Consider the following 26,878-nt stretch of genomic DNA (forward strand, 5'->3'; position numbering starts at 1 on the left):
GACTGGACTGTAGGACTTGTCAGCTTCCATAATTGTGTAAGCCAATATCATATAATTTATCTATCTGTGTATCTATCTAGTCATGTGACCATGTGAGCCAATACCATATAACCTATCCTTCTTCCTTTCCTTTCTCTTTTCCTGTCCTTTCCTTTTCCTTTTCCCTTTCCTTCTCCTTTCCTTTCCTTCTCTCTCTTCCCTCCCTCCACTCCTTTCTTTCCCCTCCTCTCTCTCTCTCTCTCCCTCTCTCTCTTGACTCCTAACTAAAGCAATTATCATGCTCTGGTTATATTCTTCCAGTGATGATGAGGTCACTACCTATTGAAGAAGCACATTTCTTTTATAAACAGTTACAGTTATTCTTTATTATTATTATTTTTAGTAGATGTTCCTATAACTTCTACATTCTAGAGCAATGCAAAAATAAATCTGGTGTCTTCCTATATGCTAACTCTTCAGATAAACGGACAGCTATCTTGAATTTTTTAGGTCTTCCCCAAGTGAAATATCCTTCGTACCCTTGACTTTGTTTAACGTGGATCTTAAGCATCTTAGCTCTTCTTGTCACCATTTTCTGGATACTTCTAGTTTATTAATGTTCCTCAAAGTATGATACCTATAAATAATCATTACTCCAGAATGGTGTATTTTCTAAGGGAGCACAGGTTTTCTAGGATGGGTGTGCAAATAGAAGGAATAAGAATGGAGGGTCACCTGGCTGGCTTAGTTGGTGAAGCATGCAACTCTTGATCTCGGTGTCATGAGTTCGAGCCCCATGTTGGGTGTAGAGATTACTTTAAAGGTCTTAAAAAAAAAAAGGAATTGGAAATGGATTACAAACTGAAGGGAAATGAGACACAGTCTTCACTCTATCATCTATGTGAGACGGGGATTGGTTCTCATGTCTAAGTAGGCCTGCACACCCCCAGGAGCAGGTTAGTCCAGGATTGGGGCTGTTACTGAAAAGTCAACTTGATATTCCAACTGGGACACTCCATTCTGCAGCTCCTCAGTATTCTACCAAAGTTGATAGGATATAATACAAAAATTAGAGTTCCTCACAATATTTATGTTGTAATAGAGAATAGGAAATGCATAAATAATTGAACAGCGTAATTTTACAACTCGAGTCAATGATTTGTTATCCTCAACAGAACCTGTACCTTTTTACTTTCTAAGGATGAGTTAATTATATTTTCATCCTTTCATGTACCTTATCTCTGTATTTTAAACACCATGAGGGCAGGGACCCAGTTTTTATGCCTTTTTTCCCATCTAAGTAGCAATGCCTTGCTTATAGAAGGCATTAAGTTTATTTAAAAACAAAGGGTGTGCCTGGTTGGCTCAGTCAGTTGGGTGACTGACTCTTGGTTTCAGCTCAGGTCATGATCTCAGGGTCATGTGATTGACCCCCCCCACCCCCCATCCCATCAGGCTCCATGCTCAGTGGGGAATCTGCTTGAGATTCTCTTCCTCTTCCTCTCCCTTTGGTCCTTCCCCATTCGGGTCCAGATTTTAAAGAATCATTTTGAGTGGAGGCCCATGGAGTCACTAGAAAGGTGTTTGTTTCTACCTCTCTGGGTCGTCTTGCTTCTGAGCAAGATTACAGGCCCTAGACTGGGACATACCCATGCACCCTGTTCAGCCAGTAATACGTTACCTGGTTACCTGCATGGGATAGATAATGTTGACCTGTTGGTTAAGGTGAAAGATGTCAAGACGGATGCAAGCAAGGCAGAGGAAAAGGCTTTCTTTTTGTAAGAAAAATGACTGACCTACCTTTCCCCCTCCCAAAGAAATTAGCGATGGAAATTACTATTTTTATTTATAACATGGTTTGCATAACTTTTGAGAGAAAATTTTAACGTAACCACCCAAAACTTTTACGTTCGTAACTTTACAATTATTTTCCATCATCATGTTCAGTTATTTGTGAAGGTTCTGTCATTCCTCCAAAATTGCCTCTCATACCTGCTTCCATTTTTCATTTTTCACACTCATCCAAGTGAAATTTTTGTTACATCTCACCTGGGAAACCTTTAGCTTTCCAATCCACTATAATCCATTCTTCATGCTGCCCAGTGGGTCAGCTTTTGAAAACAAAGCTTGACCAAGTCATTTTCCTTCTTAAAAATGTTCCATGATTCCTCGTTTTCTGGATCTTTTGTAGCTTTACCATTTCTATGATCCAAATGTGTGAGATTACTTCCGGTTTTTCCACAGATTTTTTCCCCATTGCTCCCACTTCTTGAACACCTTTGCCATCCTAGCCTGCTAAATTCTAACCCTTTTTTCAAAGCTCAGCTCAAATGTTTCCTTTTTAGTAAGGCTTCCTTCATCTACCCAGAATTAGTCTTCTCCTTTGTGCTCAGTCTTTTATAGGTTCTCCCTCTTATAATAATTTTGTTCCCTATTTGTCTCCCCCTCATTGTTTTGAACTTGAGGGCGTGGTTCATACTTTATTCTTCTCTGTTCCCTGCAGTGCCTTGCACAAAATGACATTTTAATGTTAATATAGCAAATATATTTTGTCTTCTAGCTAGTTGAGAGAAAAGAAGAAATCAGAAAGAGGTAGGCAGAAATGGATGGGGGTGGGTAAGAGAAATGGGGTAAGGGCAACTGAGGGAGAGAACATGGTAGTATATTAGGAAGATTGCTGGGTTCTGATAAAAATCTTCTGGTGAAAAATGATAATTTGTCTATTATCTCATTCAGAGATGATATATAAATTATATAGTATATAGATTATGATGATATATAAATTAAACCAGGCCCTTGATGCCCTATGGTCTGGAATAATGGCAGCTGAAACTCACCAAGAATGGAAGTGGAAAAGCATTCTTCAAGGATGTAGAAACCATGAACGTGAGCTGAGCTTTTGGACTTGTTTTATATACTAGTAGGTAACCCAAATGAGTCCTAATAAAAATTCAACAATAAATAAGCACCTTATTTATTCTAGGCACTAGAGATAGAATAGTGCACAAAACAAATAACCCTGCCCTCATGGAGCTTACATTCTAGTGCATTTGTTCAAATTAACTAGCCCCTGGGTTAAGCTTCAGATGGTCCTAGTGGCCTGCCTTTGGGACTTCTAGAAGGGCTGTTAGGTTTCCAGCCTTGAACTGACCTAAAGCAATTTTTGCTGCCTGAAGTTCTTCAGTTCTGCAACAGTGGCTATCTGTGAAGTATCCCTAATGGGGGAAGGTCCTGGAAATCTGAGAAAAAGAATCCCAAGGCCAGGAGAAAAGGTAGAGTATGTACCTGAATAAGAAATTGGAAGCGAGGAGGGTCTGACAAACAGCAAGCAAATCTTTGACCATTCAGAACAGTCCTGATAGCCAAGACTGCCAAGTCCCTACCCCAAACTGGGGAATTTTGGTGTCAGGAAAGAAGAGTTCCCATCTGGCATTCCAGGAACTAAACATTTGTGTGAGAATCTCAGAATCTCTCTCTGACTCCCTTTCATGGTGTTGGAAGACACTAGGCAACAGCTACCTTGAAGCCCAATACCTCCTGCCAAGCCAAGCCATTCACCTTGTCTCCAGCCATGCCAGTTCAGTACTGGTGGTCCGTGCTTTTGCTTGGGGTGCTCCCTCTGTCTGCAAACATCTCCCTTCACCCTATATCAACTAGAGTTCATATGTACACCTTTTCAAAACAGTACTTGACTAAGAAATTAAATTGATCATGTGGAATTTTACCATACTGTAAAGGGTCATTGGCTTTTAAGAAATTTATTTTTGGTTATTTAATATTTGATTTCCTTCAATGACTGTTTCGAAGTTTTCCCACTCTTTCTGCCAAATGTAAATAGAGTGACAATGGTAAATATAGTGGAAAGAGCACAGGTTTTGGAATCAAACTAGAGTACAAATCCTAGCTTTGAAACTCAGAAGCACAATGATTGTAGCCAAGACATTTAACTGTTCTGAACCCTAGTTTCTTCATCTGTCAAGTTGGGATAATACATGATGGATGTTAACTAGACTTATTATGGTGATCATTTTGCAATATATACAAATATCTAATGTTGTATACCTGAAACTAATGTTATATGTCAATTACACCGCAATAAAAAATGACAAAATATTTGGGATAATACTACCTATTTTATAAAGATTGTTATGAGGATTCAACAATAAAGTTTATGGAAATTAGTATATAGGAAGTGTGATCAATAAATGTTACCTGAGACAGGAGGGAACAGGAAATAGAACCAAGAGGCCTAGCTGGCTCAGTCAGTAGAGCTTGTGACTCTTGATCTCCAGGACCCGAGTTCAAGCCTCACACTGGGTGTAGAGATTGCTTAAAAAAAAAAAAGAAAAAAATATATATGGACTACAATGCATTAAGCAAAAGGTTGAATCAAAAAGTTTATTTGTAAAGTTCCAGGTTAGTTGCAATGAAGGATACAAAGATATTATTTCCATTTTTAATGAAAATACAATCTGTCTAATAGGGATTATTCAATGTTGACAATGTCAAGTCAGTTAATAAAAGCACTTTGCCATTCACAACATTCCTGTTTACAAAGCCCTATGAATGGGTGAGGATTGTTACTTTCATAGTTCTAGCTTTTGAAATCACAATATTATAACAAATAAAAATATAATTTTACTCACAACTTCGGGGCACTAAACGTCTATTTTTCCTTCCTCAGACTTTTTCACTGGATACCTAATTTTCAGTAATCAGTCAATGGATACACTAAGATCTTTCCATGCCACAGAGCAGCTGCAATTATTCGGGTTTTACAAAAGAGGAAACAGGTTTAGAAACGTCAGTATATGTGCTGCCCAAGCGAGCACAGGTTTAGAAACGTCAGATGCAAGGGCAAGGGCAGAATTTAATTCAGATTACTTAACTTCATTCAAGCCTCATTAGTACCCCAGTAACAGTGGTAAAAAGTGGTAGAACAGAAACCTTGCTCAAATTCTTGGACGGAGGCTGCTATCAGTTGTCATTCCACTACCTCTACTGTGGGCGTTGGACCTTTCCTCTCCCTTTTTCCTTTCCTCTTTTCCGGTCTCCCACCCTTCTGCCCAAGGCTGGATCACACCCTCTTTCTCATTTTAAAATCTTCTACACGTCATAGGGTCATTTATTCGACGAATATTTATTGAATACCGACAATAATACATACCGAAAAATGCGCTAGGTGCCGGTCATACAATGGAGAGCTTACATGAATCACGAACCACACAAATCATTTACCTTTTTATTTTCCTCTCCCTGGGAGTCTTAGCTTTTGAGCAAATGCCACAATTCCCACTCTTTTAGCACACGTTTGAGTCTCAACCACCTAACAGTGCTGACCCTGAACCGCCCAGAGGCGTCTACTCCCCCACTCAGGCCAACCCAACGTAGACTCCAACTCGAAATTTCCGGAAGAGGAATAAAGGTCAGAAATGGCATTTCCAAGGTGTTGCCTAGAACGAACTTCCGCCCAGCTAGTACAAACGTAGAGAGACATTCTTAGGTGAGACCTACTCAAAATTCAGAGAAGGCGTCCTACGTCTGAGTCCTCAGTGAGACATTTCATTTTTGTTGATCTAAGAGGCCGAGATTTAAAAAGAAGGAGGAAAAAAAAAAGACAGTAGGCGGAAAAAAATCCAGTTGTCATGACAACCAAACGGGTCTTGAAAATTCAGCCAATCCGCCTGCGGGAATGCCTCCTGCCTAGCCAATAGGAAGAGCGCGCCGTACGTAAGACCGCCCAATGGGGGCGCGAGCGGCGCGATATTTGAATCCTGTAACAAGGCGACATTGCGAAGGTCTTAAGCGGTGCGGGCCGGAGTGTGGAGCTAACGGCGCCGCGGAAATTGGTGTCCTCCCTCTCCGGTCCGCGTCCCTCCCTGGGCCGGGCTGGCATTCTTGCCTGCCCCTTCCCACATGGCGCTGCTCCGACGCCCGACGGTGAGTGGGCCCGGCAGACCCCCCACACCGGCCAGGCTCTTCGGCCGCGCAGCCGGGTCACCCGCCTCTAGCCTCCTCTCTCTCCTGCGCAGGGCTTCTTCGTCCCAACGGGCGCCGCTCTCCCCTCCTGCCCGCTTCCCCTGCGCCCCAGCCTGCGGCCTGTCCTCTTGGCCAACCTCTCCCCTCCTCGGATCCGCTCTGGGTTCCCCGTTTCCGCCCTGGCCAGTCCAGGGGTGAGGGAAATGTAGGAGTGAGGAAAGCGTAGGAAAGCGCCTCGGAGGTGGCACCTGTCAAGTGAGCCTCTCCAGCACTGGACTTGGTACTCAGTGAGCGATCTCCGAGTGCTCTTTGTTGTTAGAGTGCTATCTAAATAGAGGTTGTTGTAATTCCCTTCCTCTGTTCTCAAACTCCTTGCCAGCTAAGGAATGGGGGATGGGGAGAAGGACTGGAAGAAACTAGGTGGTCAACTGTTTTGAATGTTTGATCAGGCAACAGTCATGGCTGTTTTTCGGATTTTTCACATTTCATTTTGTGTTAATTTCCTATTTATTTCTGCGCTCGAAGTCTTCCAGGTTAAGTTCACTAACTTATGCGTCTAACATTTTAAAAAATTAATTTCTTTAATCAAGTGTAATAAAGATTTTGCATATAATTTGGTACAAATGTAAACAGAGAGAAGGTTCCAGATTCATTTGTTTCATCTTTGCAAAAATGCAAGTGTTAATGGTGTTTTGAATGTTTTTTTCTGTGGGCTTGAATTGTATCTGCGTCTACTTTTCCTTTGCTGGAAAATGGAGGGCCCTGACACACCTGAGTTCCATCCTCCTGACTATAAGCCTAGTTAAAAGCTGCCAGTTTTCCCCTCCAGATGGATTTAAACTTAGATTACCAGGCTTCGACCCATAAGCATTAAAATTTCAAACACTTTTTAAAAATTGGCAATTACTGCTGGAAAAAAATTGAACAGTGTGCTTTTGAGAATCCTAATAAGTTGAATACATTCAATATTTAATTCCTATCCTTTTGTGGATCTAAGTTGAACTGACAAGTAATTTTTGTCTAATCTGTCCCATAAAGTTCTTTCATTGTCAAATTCTTTCTATTCAGGGAAGGCTTGAGTTTTCTCCTGCCCCCTCGTCTATCCTTGTAGATCCATTCAAACCCCCTGTTGGGAGACTTTTAAGATTAGGACTCAAATTCTCAGGGATAGTACATTCTGTTTTTTTTTCTCGTGAAATGTTTATCACCTCTACAATAAAATAAACTTTTTTGTATGAATTGCTTTTTCTAGCAAGTTTTGTTTCTAAGCACATTCTGTCAAAAGTAGGTTAAGGTCAACTAATGATTTTTTATTCCATACCATTTCAACTTTCTCTGAATTTGAGAGTAAAACTATTTTACCTGTGAAAACAATTTCCTTTCTAAGTATCCTTAATATAAAAGAGTCCGTGCTATGGCAACCTCATTTTAAAAGGCAGTATCTCTAAAGATCATGTCTATAGGAGCACTTCTTATTTGTAGAATGGCGTGAGAATCAAAGCTAGTTTAGGTCTTAAACATCTGGACCTATTATGGCTTTTTAATAATGTTTTAATTGTACTTGTTATTAATCTCCCTAAAGTTTTTATTATAGTGAGAGCTTGCACATGTGGTTGGGGAGGGGCAGAGGGAGAGGGAGAGAGAGAATCTTTTTTTTTTTTTTTTAAAGATTTTATTTATTTATTTGACAGACAGAGAGAGAACACAAGTAGGCAGAGGGAGAGGGAGAAGCAGGCTCCCCGCAGAGCAGGGAGCCCGATGTGGGACTCGATCCCAGGACTCTGGGATCATGACCTGAGCCGAAGGCAGCCGCTTAACCGACTGAGCCACCCAGGCGCCCGAGAGAGAGAATCTTAAGCAGGCTTCATGCCTAGCGCAGAGCCCGAGGTGGGGGGCTGGATCTCACGACCCTGAGAACATGACCTGAGCTGAAATCAAGAGTAGGACTCTTAACCAAGCTACTCTAAAGAAAGATTTTTAAATAGATTAATTTGGTATACAGGGATCTTTAACAAGTGGGTGCTATATAAGAAATAATCACTTATCTTGAAACCTCTTAATGGGATTATTTATTTTACAGATAAGGTGGATAAGTGATTTGCCTAATTTCAAGCGACGTGATCAATCACAAATAGCATTTTTAGTCTTCCTAAAAAAATGTATCTTTTCCCTCTCACCAACTGATCTCCGCATATTTACATTTTCCAAATTCTGCATTTGGATATCTGACATTAGCAAAGTATTATAAGTTGTCTCAATTCATCATTAACTTTTCTCTCTTTCTCTCTTTTTTTTTTAAGGTGTCCACTGATTTGGAGAATGCTGACACTGGAGTTAATTCTAAAGCTAAGAGTCATGTGACAATCAGACGGGCAGTTTTAGAAGAAATTGGAAATAGAGTTACAACCAGAGCTACACAAGTAGCTAAGGTAACAGCCATGAGGACTGTCCATGTTCACACTAGGCTGATTGTGTATAACTCTGAGAAGCAACACTATCTTGCCCTATTTATGTTTCTTTTTCCTTGTAGAAAGCTCAGAACACCAAAATACCTGTTCAACCCACCAAAACAAATGTCAACAAACAACTGAAACCTACTGCTTCTGTGAAACCAGTACAGATGGAAGTGTTGGCTCCAAAGGTAGGATGTTCTCTCTTTACAAACGTACGAAGTAGCTGGTTTTTGGCTAGACTGAGAGGGTGCCTTTATCATCACTGCAACTTTTTTTTTTTTTTTTAAAGATTTTATTTGTTTATTTGAGAGAGAGAGAGAGAGCATGAACAGGGAGAGTGGCAGAAGGAGAGAGAGAAGGAGAAGCAGACTCCCCACTGAGCGGGGAGCCCAATGCGGGGCTCAATCCCAGGGCCCCGGGATCATGACCTGAGCCGAAGGCAGACACTTAACCAGCTGAGCCACCCAGGCGCCCCAATCACTGCAACTTTTGAAGAACATTCATAACTAGAGCTGTACTTTGAATTTGTGTACAAATTGAACATACACATCCTTTTAGTGATGGTACTTACTATAATGTTTTGACCTTGAATAACAAAGTTAATTACCTTGATAGTCAAATAAATTTAGTGATCTCAAAGTGAAATTTGGTCAGTTTTATAATCCATTATAAGAATGAGCTTGCGCATGAGGCTGTGAAATCTCACAGTTCTGAGACTCGTACTCATCATATAGGAATAAGGTAATACCAAAATTTTGTGTTGATAAATTGTGGTCTCTGTGACTGGTTAACTCAGTTGGAGTTAGAATGCTAATGGACCCATTGGCCTGTAATTACTATAGGACAGGCGCTGTTGTAGGTGCTGAGAATACAACAATCACTGCTTTGCTCTTTCCAGCGCCCGCACTTGGGTGCTCTCTCTCTCTCTCTTTCTCTCTATAATATACATTAATAACATGTCTATAACTTGTTTAAAATTTTTCAAAATAATACATTGGATATATTCAAGAAATATATATATTGAGCACTTACTATGCCCATCCAGTAGTGTTAAGGCTGTTAAAGAGATATCTTGCCTTGAGGAGACTTATCCAGAAGGGGCACATGCACCTGAAATTAAATTAGTAGTCCCAGGGAATGATGCCAGATGCCCCTGGACAATGGATGATTGAGCTTCAAATGTCTAGGGTAGATGGAAGCACCATCCTTCAGAAAGTGTTTCTACAGGAGGGAGAGAACACTAAGGGATGGAGTGGTCAGGGGAAACTTCATGGAATCAGTGGGAATTTTAAGGATAGAGAGATGCTGATAGGAAAGAACACTTTTTTGGGGGAACAAAGCACAGTAGGAATCAAGGCACCAAAGCAGAAAGAGACCTATGATCTTGTCCTTGGGCTAAGGAGTCAGCACATCTAAGCTGGGTCAGAAGGTTTGTGGGAATAAGCAAAACATAAAGTTGGGGAAAAGGTTGCAGTTGGATTTGAAGGCCTTGGAATTTGGATTTTATCCCATCAGGCAGTGAGAAACCTGTGGAAAGTTTTGAGGAGGTGGGAAATGATGAAAGCAGTGTAGGCTGGCCATGGGAGGGACCTAAATGAGGAGGCATTGCAATTGTCACGCAAGAGCTGATGAGGGTCTTGAACTAGCCTGGATCTCCCCTAAGCACTCACCCACATACCACTACCTATAGGGTGCTAAGAAACCACATGGAATGTGTTGGGGTATACCAACTGGTTCCAGGGACATCGTCCTATATTTAGAAGGAATTCTTTGGCTGTGTTGTTTGCAGAGGAAGAATAAGAGCCTTAAGCAAGCACTTGAGTATTTAAGAAACCATTTATGCAATAAGTTAGTAAAGAAATGGGAAAGTCAGGGAAGGGAGGTAGTTCTGGGGAAGGCACCTCATTTGGCTTTAGATTTGTTGAGGTAACAGAGAAACCTCCATGGGGAAAGGCACTCAGAAATATGCCAGCAGCATCTGAAGGAGAGGGGCAGACATGGGAGCCTTCTGCTTGCAGGTGATGGTTGCAAGCATGTTGCTTTTCCTAAGGCAGGACAGAGAGCGTCAAATCAAGAACAAAAGCCAGAACAAATCCTAAAGATCGACCTTACTTTCATAGGCCTTTCCTTGGAGGTTTCTAGTGCCTAAATGCCAAACCAAAGCAGCTTTTCAGCTTTGACCTCTTAACCATTATGTAGCATTTGATACGGGTGACTGTTTGAATGTGGTTCCTCCCACATGTTTGGAAGGCAATTTGGCAGTGTCTTTCAAAAGGTTATTCTCCATACCCAGTAAATCTGTTTTTATCCTAAGAAAATTATTAGAGGCACACCAAGGATTTTTAAATAGTGCTGTAATGAATATCTCTTATGTAATAGAGAAATATTAGAAGATTGGTTAAATCTATCTAAGTTCAAGTATAATTAACATACAGTATTACATTAGTTTCAGGTGTACAATATAGTGATTCAACAACCCTATACATGACTCATTGCTCACCATGATAAGTATACTCTTAATCCCCTTCACCTAGTTCACCCGTTCCCTCTACCCAACTGCCCTATGCAACCACCAGTTTTTTTTCTATATTTAAGAGCCGGTTTGGTTTGGTTGGCTTGGTTTGTCTCTTTTTTCCTTTTCTTTCCTTTTTTTTTTTTTTTTAAGTTTGTTTATGTATGAAATCTCTACACCCAACATGGGACTCAAACTCACAACCCTGAAATCAAGAGTCACATGCTTTTCTGACTGAGCCAGCCAGGTACCCCTGTCTTTTCTTTTTTCCTTTGTTCATTTGTTTTGTTTCTTAAAATCCACATATGAGTGAAATCATATGGTATTTGTCTCACTTAGCATTAGACCCTCTAGATCAAATCACGTTGTTGCAAATGGCAAGATTTCATTCTTTTTTAGGGGCTGAGTAATATTCCATTGTATATATACCGTATCTTCTTTATATTCATCTGTGGATGGATGCTTGGGTTGCTTCCATATCTTGGCTATTGTAAATAATGTTGCAGTAAACACAGGGGAGCATATATCTTCTCAAATTAGTGTTTTCGTCTTCTTTGGGTAGATACCCAGTGGTGGAATTACCGGAGCAGCTTAAATCCATTTAATGAAAATACGTGGACCATTAATATCATGTTTTGGTAGAATATTTAAAGATGTCAAAATGTATGTTACATTAGTAGAAAAATCAGATTATAACACAATAGAATGCAGTACAACCCCAGATTTCCTTTTTTAAAAAAATTTATTTTCCAGAGAGAGAGAGTGCGTGCATGTGGGGGGCAGGGAGGCCGGGGACGGGGTGGGAGGGGTAGACAGGGAGAGAGAGAATCTTACGCAGGCTTCGTATCCAGTGCAGAGTTTGATCTCATGACCCTGAGCCAAAATCAGGAGTTGGATGCTTAACTGACTGAGCCACCCAGGTGCCCCAGATTTGCTTTTAAATGTGTGCAAAGTGTGCATTTTTTTTTTTTTTTTTTTTGATGGAGAGAGGGGCAGAGGGAGAGAGAATCTTAAGCAGGTTCCATGCCCATCACGGAGCTTGATCTCACAACCCTGAGATCATGACCTGGCTGAAATCAAGAGTTGGATGCTTAACCGACTGAGCCACCCAGGTGCCCCTAAAATTTATATGCAAAATTTGATGGTAGTTATTTTTGAGTATTATGTTGGGCTTAAGATTCATTTTCATTTTCCTCCTTAAAATTTTCAGATTTTGGGGCGCCTGGGTGGCTCAATCTTTAGGTGTCTGCCTTTGGCTCAGGTCATGATCCCGGGGTCCTGGGATCAAGCCCCGTATCAGGCTCCCTGCTCCGCGGGAGGCCTGCTTCTCCCTCTCCCACTCCCCCTGCTTGTGTTCCCTCTCTCGCTGTCTGTCTATGTCAAATAAACAAATAAAATCTTTAAAAAAATAAAAATTTTTCAGATTTTTTTCACCTTAGGTACATATTACTTTTCTAAAAAGAAAAACAACAAAAAATGTTATGAACAAAACAAAGGAGAAATGTCTTCCTGTGACTTCTGCATCTCCACTCTTTCTGAATTACTCTACCTTTCCTTGGTGACTCCTTTTGCCTTAGCGTCCTGACAAATTTGAGGCCACTGTGTTTCAGATAAAGAATGATGGACCTGTAACTCCATTCATATAAGTATCACTTTTGTGGCTGAAATGTGCTGCTAGTTTTAGAAGACATCAGGGATTAATGAACAATAATTACTTCCAATTCAAATACACTTTTCTCTGAGAAACATAGTACAGAAGAGATCATTAAGTGCCCAGTTTAGGGGGAGCTCCTCCTCCTGGCAGACGAGCCCCTCTGCTTGCCTGGATCTGGTCAGCCATCTGGCTTTTACTTCGTCATCTGCTCTATCTGCAGTCATTGCTGCTCCTTTATAGCTGGTCCCTGGGGATGTGGCAATGCCCGTTGAGCACAGGGTTCTAGCAGCAGTGAGCCCTGGAAAATTTATAAGCCATGTGCTCATGAAAGCAGATGTTCCCAGCCAAATCCATTACTATACTCTGCAAAACCAGAGTTTGCAGCTGAATCACAAAGGGCTCTGGCTGAGAACTTGAAAGAGTTTCAGCCATTCACAGGTGTTTACAGAAGCGGATTATCCTGCCATTTTTAGAGGAACCAGTGTTTTTGTTGTTATTTATTTTTTTGCTGACCAATGAGGCTTTGGCAAACACTGAGTTGTATGTGAAAGGAAGGAGAAGGTTTTTTCCTAGCTCCCTGGTTTGCTGGGCACTGGAGAAATCAGGTGAATGAGCCACCCACTCTGTCCTCAAGGAGCCCCCAGCCAAGTGCAGAAATGCCCGAGCACGCGTTCTAATAGGCTGTGGCAGAGAGAGATGCACACTTCGGAGAGGTGCTGGGAGTCAGAGCTAGAAATTCAGATGAAGTTTTAGATTTAGAGATTTAATCTAAACACTAAATGCAGTGACAGTTGTGGGACTCTCTGATCAGATGGGGGGCCACCAAATGTGGGGTGCCAATTGGGTGGGGGCCAGCGGTGTGGGTGGTGAAAGGATTCACCCACGGCAGAACAAAAGAGAGCGATGGTTACTGACCAGGGAGCTGTGGGCCGGACAGCAATGGAGAGACTGTCTGCCAGAAGGGGGTGATGAGGGGCCACAGGTACAGGGTGGAACGAGGGAGGATGGGAATGTATGGAATTTTCCCCTTTCTGGTAATCTTCGGAATCTGTGCCTATGGCTCTTCCAGGTGGTTTGCTAAATGAGCCTGTTGGCATTCAGCTCGGTGGTCGCTGTGGGCCCCAAGTTCCACTGCTCAAGCCTGTTGCCTAAAAATGCCTCTACAGTAGTCATTCAACCACGAGAATGTTTTATGGTTAACTATCCCTAATACAAAAACTATGTATAAAGGGGGAGTAAGCACAACTTTTCACGTTTTTTTTTTTTTTAAAAGAGTGCCTTTTATTTTAAATCACACAAGAAACCCAGTCATAACAAAGCAAAATACTACAGAAATATATCAAGTACATAGAATAGAAAGTCAGTTTATTTTTACTACTCTCCTTACCCTCCAAATTCCATTTCACTGTATTCCCTAAAGCTATTCCAGTAAATGATTTTGCCTTTCTGTAATTGTGTGTGCCTATGTTTGCGCAAGTACACACTTAACTGCTACAAATCATGAACTGTCTAATTGGAAACAACAGTTTTTCTGGGAGTCCTTTCTTGTTGCACTTAATTGACATTGTTTATTATAAATCTGGTAAATAAAGGAACTCTGGTTACCAAAAACTTGCACAAACACCTACATGTTTGCATATTAATAGTAGTACATTCTCTCACCAAACTCAGCTCAGACCCCGCCCTGCTCCTTACCAAACTGGAGCTTCTGAAGCTCAGCAAAAACTCACATTTATTGTTTCTGATATGACTTTTCACTTGTCTCTGACAACTGACAGAACTCATTCATTAATCTAATTGGAAGGTTTTTATTCTCAGACCACTTTGTCATCCACAAGTTTGTGATGGTTAACTAGCTGAGAAAACTTTTAGCTTTGCATGCAACAGACACTGGACAGAGTATTACACAGTGAGCCCGAAGGGCTTAGGCTACTACCTGCACAGGCAGTGGGATCTCAGGAAGGATTTTATAATAATTAAATTATGTTGGAGCCCAAGAGGAATGCTTTTAAGAAATTGTAAATTAAGGGCCAGAGCAATGACCCATGTGTTCTCCTGATAGCTTCGGGCTATGGCTAACCTCAGGCGTACCTCTGGATAGACACGGGTAAGCATTTCAAGCTGCTCAGGCAGCACGCATAGCACATGACCGTAACCTCTGCCTCCTTAAACAGGCTTCCCACTACTGACTGCATTTCCCGGGGACACTGATGATGCTTATCCTTGAACTTAACCTAGCTGTATGTGCTCATTAAAATGTACATCTGATTCTAGTCACTCTTTTTTTAAAAAGATTCTATTTTTAAGTAATCTCTACACCCCACATGGGGCTCGAACCCACAATCCCGAGATCAAGAGTTGCTCGCTGTACCAAGTGAGCCAGCCAGGCGCCTCTGATTCTTGCCGCTCTTGATCAGTTCCTTCAGTGGATTCACTTCCCTTTGGGTAAAATGTAAACTCCTTAGCCGGGTTCTCACTCACCTTTCCAGCCCATCTTCTCACACGTCATGCACTAGCTCCTGCCATCCCAAATCAACGTGCACTTCCCAGACTTCGTTTCTTTGTTTCTTGGCTTCCTCTGGGACTTTGTACTTGCGTACCTTTTGCCCACTCATTTTCCTTGAGGTCTTACCCTCTCTGGTAACCTTATCTAGGTTTCTCCCTGGTGCCCCAAGTAGCTCTTATTCATTCTAGTCCCTTGAGGTTTGAAAGTTCTTGAATAAATGGCACGTATACCTGCATGACTCTTGCTCAGTTGGCCCTTCCTCAGTTTGAGAACTGATGTAGGAGGGAAGGATGGGTTTTGAATTGCTATATATATTTTGCTGTTGTTGTTTCATCCTTCCTTAAGCCTGGAAACTATCATCACTGAGCTTCAATGTTCATTAAAATTGTTTATTATACAGCCTTCTCTCTTTCTATATTTTATTTCTTTAATACATACTCTTTATAGCCTAGCAGGCTTGTTAGGTTTTACTTCGAGAAGTACCTCTTATTCTTTTAAAAAGTAATGGGTTATTTATACTTCATTACTAAACACTTGTTTTAACTTACTTTATAAATTTTTAATTTGTATGTTTTTTTGTTTTTTTTTTTTTTAATACTCACCCAGTCAGCGTAAGAAAATACTGGGTGTGTACTTGCTCGGTCTTTGCTTCCTTCTATTTTATTCATAGGCCGGAATGCGCTTTTCTGCTTTTTAGTTGCCAGTTTCTCAATTCAGAATAAATTAGTTTATGAGGGGAAATCTGTATACCCACAGAAGAGGCTACAGCTGAAGTGAACTGTCAGCTCTAAGAGTTTCTGCACCTAGGTGTTTAAGTTTCTTTCACTCAGTAAATATTTACTAAGCACCTACTATGTGTCAGGGATGATGTAGACATTTGAGATGCTGTAGGGAATAAAATCAGTTTAAATAAATGTATTATTTATTTATGAATGTATTTATAAATATATTATTTTCTACCTCTGCTACCTCCATAAGCTCTGTAGAGCTGACAGTCTAGCAGAGGTAGACAGAAAATAATATACATCATATATAAGTAAACTCCACAGTATGTTACAACGTTACAGGTTCTATGGGGAAAAACACAGTAAGAGAAATGATGCATGTGGAGAGGGGGGCATAGGGGACAGATGGTAATTTAAAACAGGGGTCAGGCTAGACCTAATTGAGAAGGTAACATTTAAACAAATCTTGAAGGTGAGAGAATTGCCCATGGGGGTGCAGGGATAAGAGCAAGAGCATTGTGGGAAGAGGGAGCCTGCTTGCAGTAAGGGAGGCTGCCATGAGGCAAACCAAGGGGAGAGAAATAGATGGGTCAGCAGAGGAAGAGGGCAAAGCCCGATCATGCAAGCCCCCAAGGCCATCGTGAGGACTCAGGTTTTCCCTTGGAGTGAAATTAGAGAATTTTAAACAGAGGAGTATATCTCTAAAAACTTCATCTACTACACCTTGAATTATTCACCTTACTCTGAAATTTGTTTTGGCTTTCACGTATTTTAAAAATGCATATGATACTTTTAAACCAGTTGACTCTGCTCGTATTTGGCTCTGATTAACAATTAAGGCTACTGCCAAGGTAGTGATGCATGCACTTTAATTCGTTCATGTAGGGTCCTTCCACCCCACAGGAGGATATCTCCATGAAGGAAGAGAATCTCTGCCAAGCTTTCTCTGATGCCTTGCTCTGCAAAATCGAGGACATTGATCATGAGGACTGGGAGAACCCTCAGCTCTGCAGCGACTACGTTAAGGATATCTACCAGTATCTACGGCAGCTTGAGGTGAGTGGGCCTTTGTGTTTTGGTTGTGCAAGCAATGCGGCATTTACCATACAGCTGGGAAGGAAATGAGGTCAGCCTTTAAAACTTTGAATTCCACCGACAGGTTCTGCAATCCATAAATCCACACTTCTTAGATGGAAGAGAGATAAACGGACGCATGCGCGCCATCCTGGTGGACTGGCTGGTGCAAGTCCACTTCAAGTTTAGGCTGCTTCAGGAGACTCTGTACATGTGCGTCGCCATCATGGACCGATTTTTACAGGTGAGCGTGGCTTCGGGGGCTCACTGTAATGGCATTCTGCAACACAAAGGGTGATACCTGAAGAAAAGATCAAAAGCCACTTGGTGAGAAACCAAGGAACTTGAGCGGCTAGAGGGAGAAGTAGCCAGGTGTATCCAACCTCTGGTGATGCTGACCGCTGCTGGGTGTTTCTGCTAGGTCAGCCTGCCGAAAAGTGCTGGGGGGTCGGGGGCTTGGCACTGCGTGGCCAGTCGTTCCTCCGAGCAAACATACCAGCAGGAGGTCCGAAAGTCAGCCCGAAGCCTGTGGTGCCTGCGGGTGCTGGTTTTCCAGGCCTGCTTCCACGATTTCCCGGCAGCTTGTAGTTTGGTAATCCTTGGTTAGGTTTCCTTGTCTGAAAAATGAGGAGTCTGGCTAGAGAACTTGGCAGTTTCCAGCCAGCTGTGGCGTGAATCCGTGTAGAAGAGAGAGGAGGCAGAATTGTTAAGGGGTCGGGGGTATGTGTGGGCAGTGTACTGAGAATGGGAGGTCTGAAGCCGAGGAATGTAAGAGATTCAGCTGAGAGGCAGAGTGGTCATGGAAATAGTTATTGCCTGGTGACACAAAATGCTGACCACTTAGAAGAAACGCCGGACAGAAAGCACTCGTGTGTGATACACCAGCCAGGAGCCCTGCAGATTGGGATTTATTTATTTTAAGTCAACATTTATGATACAGCTCAGGTACAAATTCTGCCCCAACAGTACAGTAATAATGGTGATTATTATAATAATGACCCTGAGATACTGCAGAATCCTAAGAAAGCATAGATTCAGTGGTTTGCATTATACATTCCTCACTGGGTAGGAGAGCAGTTATATTTTAGGTAGATTTTCAATAATGAGAGTTGAAGCAAGGAAAGCCAAGTCTCTTTTATTTTATTTTTTTATTTTTTTAAGATTTTAAAAAATTTATTTGACAGAGAGACACAGCGAGAGAGGGAACACAAGCAGAGGGAGTGGGAGAGAGAGAAGCAGGCTTCCCACTGAGCAGGGAGCCTGATGCGGGGCTCAATCCCAGGACCCTGGGATCATGACCTGAGCCGAAGGCAGACGCTTAACGACTGAGCCACCCAGGTGCCCCGCAAAGTCTCTTTTAAAAGAAAAGGGAATTTAAGGGAAACACACCCTGAACTGAGATTTTCCCCGACTCTAGAGCCTCTTTGGAGATTCTTAATGCTGAATAATGAGTGTACTTTTGGTAAGGATTAAGGAAGTGTTTGAGAGACCCTCCCCTTCCTCATCCCTATGCATCCATTATTTAATCCTGCTGTTTGGCTGGGCCTCATCTTGATGCAGACATGTTGAATGCCATGTTGGGGCTGCCCCCAGGTACTCAAGCCAGGATGACAGGGCTGGAGCAGACTAGGAGCTTGGTTCTCAGGCATAATTCTTCCCTACTGAGCAATTGAGTGATCTGGAGCTAGTGTCTGAATCTCTTCTCAGGCCATCTCTTTGCAAGTAGGGGAAAATACATTCGCTTCCTAGGATTTTTGCAAGGATTCAGTGAGATGATTGTTGGCATCTTAGCACTGTGCCCAGCATATACTGAATACTCAAGTAACAGACGGCTGCTGGGAGTAGTGATGGTACCCGCTATTTTTTTTTTTTTATTTTTAAGTAATCTGTCTACCCAATGTGGGGCTCGAACCCACAACCCCGAGATAAAGTCACGCGCTCCACCAACTGAGCCAGCCAGGAACGCTTGATGGTACCTGCTATTAACACAGATGTTACCTGTGCTTGTAAGATGGGTGTGAGCAGAGACGACGTGTACTTCTCCAGGACGTGGTTCCCTCTCACTTCCTTCCACCCAGAGCCCCAGTCCTCTCACTAGGTAGGACTTCTGACACATTCTTCTTCAATTAGGTTCAGCCTGTTTCTCGTAAGAAGCTTCAACTGGTTGGGATTACAGCTCTGCTCTTGGCTTCCAAATATGAGGAGATGTTTTCTCCAAATATTGAAGACTTCGTTTACATCACAGACAATGCTTATACCAGTTCCCAAATCCGAGAGATGGAAACACTGATTTTGAAAGAACTGAAATTTGAGTTGGGTCGACCTTTGCCACTACATTTCTTAAGGCGGGCATCAAAAGCTGGGGAGGTAAGTGCCTCCGGTTCTATATGAGACTTGATTTTGCTGTTTGTTGTCTTATCCTGGAAACGTTGATCCAATTAAAGGAAAACATAGGCATTTATAGGACACATCTTTTCGATAGGTCCTAATGCTTATCAGTTCTTTTTTTTTTTTTTTTTTAAAGATTTTGTTTATTTGACAGAGAGAGATACAGCGAGAGAGGGAACACAAGCAGGGGGAGTGGGAGAGGGAGAAGCAGGCTTCCCGCGGAGCAGGGAGCCCGATGCGGGGCTCGATCCCAGGACCCTGGGATCAGGACCTGAGCCGAAGGCAGACGCTTAACGACTGAGCCACCCAGGCGCCCCAATGTCTCATCAGTTCTTAAGAGAAAAGACCTCATGCTCTGTGTTTGTACCATACTGTGGAATAGGGTAGTTGCTGGGCAGACCAGTGAGTCGAGTGGCTTTGAGCTCCTAGGCCTTTGCCCAGGATTTTGCAAGAGGGTAATAGTAGCTGTGCTTCTTACTGTCCCCGGCTGTTCTTTCATAGGTCGATGTGGAACAGCACACTTTAGCCAAATATCTGATGGAGCTGACTCTCATTGACTACGACATGGTGCATTATCACCCTTCAAAGGTGGCAGCGGCTGCATCCTGCCTGTCCCAGAAGGTTCTGCGCCAAGGAAAATGGGTAAGTGTTGGGTTAAGAAGAAATTAGGTTCTATTTTCGGCCCCCTTGATATGAAAGGCCTTAGCATTTTCCCCACACTGTCCTCGAGGCAATGGTTAAAATCCAGAGGCCTAAAAGAAGGCTGCTTGGGACGCTTCAGACAGAGGTGAGGCAACCACACAGCATGGCACCAAGTGTGCTCTAGAGTTGTGAGGCGTGAGCCAGGCCGCCGGCAACTGATGTGCTCAGGTTTCTGGGATCTTTGCTTAAGTGAAACAAGCAAGCCATCAAGCATCTAAGACAAAGCAAGGCCAAGGCCTGACTGGTTTTGCCAGTAAAGGTAAAAGGAGCCACTTTTAGATTCATACAAGTAGCCAGAGTTGCCGGCAATCACCCACACCAAAAAAGGACAACCGAAACAAAAGGGACCAGATGACTGCAGTGTGAGTCGTGGGATACCCTTTTGTGGACGAGCTAATTCTAGACTGCCACTAAATAGCTTTATAGTCTGTAGATGTACCCCAAGAGCAGCAGAACGAAAGCCTCATCAGAAACCAGGTGTTAAGAAACAAGTCTCATGATGGCCTCTCAGGGGAGATTCAGAAGGGAATGCGAGCACTCCTCCCACACCCCTATCCTCTCGTGTTCCAGGAGGATCACAAAGCATTTTGCCAAGACAGATAAGCTGTGGTTCAGGCCTTTGCCTGGGTGGCCCTATGTAGATACGTGTGAGATTGCCAGGGCACCAGGGCAGAACTCTTCCTCTACACGAGTGTATACATTTGACATCTTCTATGAGAAAGAAGGGGAATAAGAGAGTGGTGTATGTGTGCTTATGTATTTTCTAATTTTTCAAGAAGTACACGTAAACCAGAAACTAATGAAAATGATACCTGTGGGGTTGGGTGGGAGCAGGGTAGAAGGCTGAGGATGGGAACAGGACTTCTGGTTGTAACTTTTTATCAACTGTATACAGTATAACGTAACTTTTTTGACTTTTGAACAATATGAGAGTCCCTAAATGGAGTTAAGCAGAAACAACAATGTTATTATATATCAAGTTGGTAACAACACAGAGGGAAGAATTAATTCAAATAACTTTTGAAGGCAGTATTTGGACTGTGCATCCTTACTGGTATGCAGCTAGACAAAACAAAGGACCGAAAGAGGTAACAGACTTCAAGTTTACTTAGGAGCTGTATTGTTAGTAGTGTTCTGTTATTGTAATTGCGAGACTATTTTTATGAATATTATAGGATAAAACCAACAGTCGTGTTACCAAAAACTAAAATTTTCACTATAAAAAGATAATATATGTTAACAATTAAAAACAAAAGGAGGGGTGCCTGGGTGGCTCAGTTGTTGGGCGTCTGCCTTCGGCTCAGGTCATGTTCCTGGGGTCCTGGGATCGAGCCCGCATCGGGCTCCCTGCTCGGTGGGAAGCCGGCTTCTCCCTCTCCCACTCCCCCTGCTTGTGTTCCCGCTCTCGCTGTCTCTCTCTTTGTCAAATAAATAAAATCTTGAAGAAAAACAAAGAAACAAACAAAAGGAAAACACCTATAACATTAAATCTGTTTTCAAATTGTCAGTAAATTAAGAATGAGAGGGCCTGGAAACAATGATAATCCTGTAGCAATGAACACACCCAGTGCCTACATCTTGGATACTAAATGCCATTACCCACTAAGAACTAGGTCTCCTTTGAGGAACAGCTGACATCACGGCCGTGGCAGAGGAAGTATAAGGTGAGCCTAGGTCAATTTGTAATAGATACCGAGCAAATTCTCAAAGATCTACATCAAAAGGACATAGGAACTGGCTTGAAAGGGTTCTGACTAAATCTGAGCTTTAAAAAGAATAATGACAGTAATAGATTGTAATGCAGTTTTTAAAAATCCATGCATTTATAATGACACGAAAGAATGAAAGGGGGGCTCTTTTTTTTTTTTTTATCAGTAAAATACCAGCTAATGAAGGCAGAAAGAATGGTAGAGTTAGAAATCAGATTGTAACTCCTGATGTAATAACTGATTCAAGCGAGAATCAACTGATGCCTTTATCATTAGGTGAAATTGTTTTGGAGAACAAGATTCACATGGTCTCAAAATATGACCCCACAGATCTGTAGTAATTCTGAAGAAAAACTGTACCTTTGTGCTAGAGAGGTCTGGCAGTTGATAGTACTAATGGTAATGGTAGTGCTACCTGACTTGACGGGTCTTCTGATGCAGTAGGACGTATACAGGATCGCCTCTATGAAATTCTTGCCCAAAATGTTTGACACAAATCCAGTCATCAGGAAACACGCAGATTTAAAATGTTCTAAAAGTAACTGGCCTGGATCCTTCAAACAAGTTGTCATTTAAAGCCAAGAAAATAGGAGTCGTTTTTAAATTAAAAAAAATTAAAGACCAGATACACGGCAGGTACCTTGATTGCACCTGGATCTAAAAGAAAAATCTGTACAAGATATTTTTGGAACAATGGGAGAAATTTGAATGTAGACTATGTACTAGATGATAGTGTGGAAATGTTGATGTTTTTTCTGTGATAATGGTTTGTGGCTAGATGGGAAAATACTTCTTAGGGATGTTTTTGAAACATTTAGAAGTGATGTGTCATGGCGTCTGCAACTCATTTTCAAATGGTTCAAAAATTGTGCGTGAATACATACATACAGAATTTTTGCTGAACCATTTGAAATTGAGTTAGTTGCAGACACCATGAGAGGGAAAGTGGAAAAATGTTAATAATAGATGAATCTACACAAAGGATATACAGATGTTCATTATAATATTTCAGTTTTTCTGTAGATTGGAAATTTTTTGAAATTAAAAGCTTGAGGCAACAAGGCTGCTTATACATGAATGATACATGGTCCTGATACCAGGGGCTCATTTTAACTAAATTACTTTACTCTTAGACCTGCCTTCCTTGGGCTCTAAACCCTATTAACTGCAGGTCTCCCTGTTTTCTGGGAATTGATTCCAAAAGGCCAGTAGTTGTGTGTTATTTCAGGATTGCTCTTGCTTCATCCTTTTTTTCTTTAAACTATTTTAGGACTAAGATTAAATTGTGATTTATTTTCCCAATCATATTGTGCATATGAGACAGATGTATTTTAACCTTTAGAATTTTATTACAAAACTGAAAGTCAGGTTACATATCTTCACACATGATAGGTCTTATTATCAATCAACAACTGTCCTGTTGCTCGATTTTTGTTCTCTGGGAGGCTAGGTCAGAAGGCTGGGGGTAGAGGCTTCTCTGTTCTCTGTTCTCCAGTGCTTAACTACACAGGGCCCAACAAGAGAAGCCTGGATTTCATAGATTAGCTTGCCGCCTGTGGCCCAGTTTATTTCTTAATTCTGAACCTCTTTCCCTGACTGACAATATGGGTGTCTGGGCTCTCGAGCTCCCCACCAGCCACTGCCCAGTAGGGCTTTGATTGGGGTGGGGGGGGTACATGTGAGATGTGCTAGTCCTGGGTCTCTGCCAGTCCTGTGAAGGGGTCATTCCTTTGTTGGGTTTTGTTTTTACTCTGTTCCACTTGCCATCCCCTTTCAGTGCGGTGAGAGAGGCTAGCGTGAAAGCTTTGTTACTTGGAGCACCTTCTATACCTGTGCAACCTTCTTTAAAAATTAATAATATGGGACCTTTGACACTTGATTTAGCTGAAGCTGCACAGCGTCTTAATTTAGTCTTGCTCAGAGCCAAAGTCATCTTGCATTTACTGGCTGCTTTGCTGGGACCACGATAGTGTTTAGGGCTGCTGTTGTATTTTCAGAAGGTAAGAATATCGTTTTATAGCTTTTACATAAGTGGTAAGTGATGTCAACGTGTATCAGATAATGCTCTTCTAAAGAAGTGGAGGCTTTATCTTGCCCCTTCTCTTTGCATTGCGTTCCAGAACTTAAAGCAGCAGTATTATACTGGATACACAGAAAATGAAGTATTGGAAGTCATGCAGCACATGGCCAAAAATGTAGTGAAAGTTAACGAAAACTTAACAAAATTCATCGTAAGTACTCCTTCCTAAACTGTGAAAAGCATTAGAATACGGGTTTTGTGAGTGAGGGTATGCATATGTATGTGCGTTTGCGTTTTCATGGAAATGTAATACTGACATTTGTGAGAGTCTGTTGTAGCACAAACTCGTTTCTAGTACAGCAGGGGAGGGAGCATACGGATATACCCCACAAGCAGACTCTCTTTAAAACAAGGTAGCTAGGCTAACCGTGTCCAGGCCCAGGGTAGTCAGCCAGCCATTCCATGCCTCCACCCACACTCGTCCTGGCATCTGGGGAGGGCACGCAGCAGTCAGGGCAGGTGCTCACCGTGTCGTCTGGAACCCCTTAAATGGCCCTGTGGAAGGCTTGGGGACTCGGGGCCTCTGTCCAGGATCTTCTGGGACAATGGCCAAAAGGCCCCTGAATGCAGGTGAAGAAGGAGGGGCAAGAAGCCCATTCAGAAAGCTTCCTGGGGGCCTGGTGCCTGTCTCCGTGTGGCCCACCTGAGAGATGGAGGCAGAGCGGATTGGGTGCTGTCCCGTGCTTGTGTGACACTGAATATCACCAAGGATCTGGTGACAAAGAGCAAGGCATTTGTGCCAAGTGTCCTGACAACCTGCTTTGCTTCCTTGCATGTAGCTTCCGCATAATTGAGCGCACTGCGGAAGTGTGAGGGTATTGTCTGGGATCTGCTAAGCACTGGTTGCCATTTGGCTTTTGTTGTCATTGTTGCTGCCTGTCCTGGCAGACCTGTTATGGCCTGGTGGCACTTAGGTCTGATAAACACACCTCCCACCTCCCACCCCTCTGGCAACGTAGGAGAGAGAGCCTACTCCTTGGACCTTGACATCATTTCTTCCGCCCTCACCGGTGCTACCAGCTGGGTTTTATCCGGTGCTGGGCATGGAAGGAAATTGTCAGGTGTCACACATTATGACCTCAGAGCGCTCGCTGGTTTCAGTGAATCGCCATCATCACACCAGTTGGAGAGATTGTGGGTCTGGCCCCTAAATACTTGTGAGTTAGACCAGGAGTGAAGTAGAAGGTGGGGGTCCTGATGTGTGCTTAATCACAGATGACTTCTGCAGGCCATCAAGAATAAATATGCAAGCAGCAAACTCCTGAAGATCAGCACAATTCCTCAGCTGAACTCAAAAGCTGTCCAAGAGCTTGCCTCCCCTCTGATGGGACGGTCCTAGGCTGCTGTGGCCCTTGGGGAAGAGTGCTCCATCCGTGCACTTGGTCTCGCTGATTTGGAGCTCTTCACTTTGTATATAGTCCTCTGGTCTATTTCATGAAACCTTTCCTTAGACCTATTTTCTAAAATGTATATTGAGGAAAAATAAAGCTGTTAATTTTTCTTAAAGTGTCCTGTGTGTTTTTTATTTATTCAATCTATACTGAACAAGGTCAGTAGAAGCTTGGTTTGACTAATTTCTTTTTGAGCTGTTATGGGTAGCATGTAAATTATTGCCTTTGTGGCTTTGGGAAAGACCTTCCTACCATTTTCTCAAATGGAACAAACTAGAACTTGGCTTCAGTGATTGCTAACCCATTCCTAAACTTCTGAAATATACAAAGATTGACTCATTATGAAAATTGAAAATGGGAGGATAACCATGACAGTTCTCTTTCTAGAACCTACTCAACTATCTTCTCATTCCTACACAGGAACGCCTGGCCCACTGGGGTGAGGGCCACCAGAAGCAACCCTCATAATGTGTCTGTGTCTCAAAGGCATGGTGGGACCAGGAATGTCAGTCCTAAAGGACCACCGCTGGAAAACGAAAATGGGCCTGCGACACCTTGTTAGAGTTGAAGGTTGGAATGCATTTTCCTATTTCAGCCACCTCGTAGGTTACTATTTGTTATTATTTTTTGGTGGGCAGTTGATCACATTTAACATTATTTTCTACGGGGGAATGCATTCTCGGTCTCCAACCACTAACTTAAAAAAAAAAAAAACACCATAAAATAAATGAGTGCCTTATAGCAACAACTTCCCAAACTATTAGTTCAACACATGTTAATTGCTTTTGACAAGAAAGGAGCTAGTCAAATACATTTGGGAAACACTGCAACTCACTTTGAGATTCATACAGGCTCTGAGAAGTTTTGCAGTAAATTCCTTTCTTCCCCCCAGTCGAGAGTGTGGTAAAGCTGCCTTGTGTGGGGCAGCGAGGTCTGCGGGTGCTGGTTCTGGGACGCAGCTGTGGCTTGTGCCTGGCCTGGGAGGAGAGCCTGGCTGGCTCCAGCTAGGGCTTGCTCCCCATCTCTCTCCCTAGGCAGGTCAGGGCCGCCTACAGAAGTCTGTAGGTGCCAAGCGCTCAAGCACAGGGAACCTGGAAGCTGTGTATGTTGAAGTCCCGGTGTAAAGCTTCTAAGTGTCCCTGGTTGAACGAGACTTGTTCCCATGGCAGCCTTAGACTGACTTGGGTCACACATGTGAATAGCAATGAAGTGAGACCATGCAGGGAGCTTTCCTGGCTCTGAAAAGCCAAGTTAATCGCCCAGGGATGCTTGAGCTCCAGCTTCTCATCAAGAAGCGACGGGTTTTGTAGGAATATTCTGAAGACGTTTTATAGCTTCCTTATTATATATTTTGCTTAGTTAAATATTAAATAGACTGATTCAGGAAATTCATACTTCCAGAATGTCATAAAAAAAAAGACCTTTCAGATACTTCCTTATGTGCCTCAGCAGGCACCCAAAACTAAATTAGTGTTATAAATGTGAAATAAGCTATAAAAGTAGAAATCATAATATCGTAAAAACACTGAAATTAGAAAATGAGATGATGTAAGCACAGTATTTGAAGAGCACAGATCCTGAAGCTGGATTGCACGGGTTGGAGTCTCGTTAGCAGCTGTGGGATCTCTGTGCCCATGTCTGTGTGTGTAGAATGGGGGTCCGAGCATCTCCCTCATAGTGTTGGAGTACTGAGAAAGGTATGGCAAGCCCTTAGCGCCGCATCTGG

General features: G+C 42.5%; 1 protein-coding gene across 2 annotated transcripts; it reads left to right on the forward strand.

Moving 5' to 3' along the window:
• The first annotated feature begins 5,644 nt into the window (after nt 1-5,644).
• CCNB2 (cyclin B2) lies at nt 5,645-25,269 on the forward strand. 2 transcript variants are annotated; one of them, XM_044917949.1, is made up of 9 exons: nt 5,645-5,919; nt 8,259-8,387; nt 8,489-8,599; nt 16,694-16,864; nt 16,968-17,126; nt 19,037-19,249; nt 19,772-19,912; nt 23,802-23,912; nt 24,990-25,269. In XM_044917949.1, exons 1-9 carry the CDS (start codon nt 5,896-5,898, stop codon nt 25,098-25,100), a joined length of 1,170 nt encoding a protein of 389 aa, XP_044773884.1. In that variant the 5' UTR covers nt 5,645-5,895; the 3' UTR covers nt 25,101-25,269. The 2 variants fall into 2 exon arrangements, with proteins under 2 accessions (XP_044773884.1, XP_021549572.1); XM_021693897.1 differs by having other exon boundaries at nt 5,786-5,919; nt 19,013-19,249.
• Nucleotides 25,270-26,878: the final 1,609 nt, after the last annotated feature.

Source organism: Neomonachus schauinslandi, chromosome 9 (assembly GCF_002201575.2).
Source record: "Neomonachus schauinslandi chromosome 9, ASM220157v2, whole genome shotgun sequence".
NCBI lineage: Eukaryota > Metazoa > Chordata > Mammalia > Carnivora > Phocidae > Neomonachus > Neomonachus schauinslandi.

What these genes read in the sequence shown, in the direction of transcription:
- CCNB2 (XM_021693897.1), top strand. Translation starts at nt 5,896, where the DNA reads ATGGCGCTGCTCCGACGCCCGACG. An exon ending in TGGAAGTGTTGGCTCCAAAG is followed by an intron (nt 8,600 to 16,693) that starts GTAGGATGTTCT and finishes TCGTTCATGTAG; the next exon opens with GGTCCTTCCACCCCACAGGA. An exon ending in TTCTGCGCCAAGGAAAATGG is followed by an intron (nt 19,913 to 23,801) that starts GTAAGTGTTGGG and finishes ATTGCGTTCCAG; the next exon opens with AACTTAAAGCAGCAGTATTA.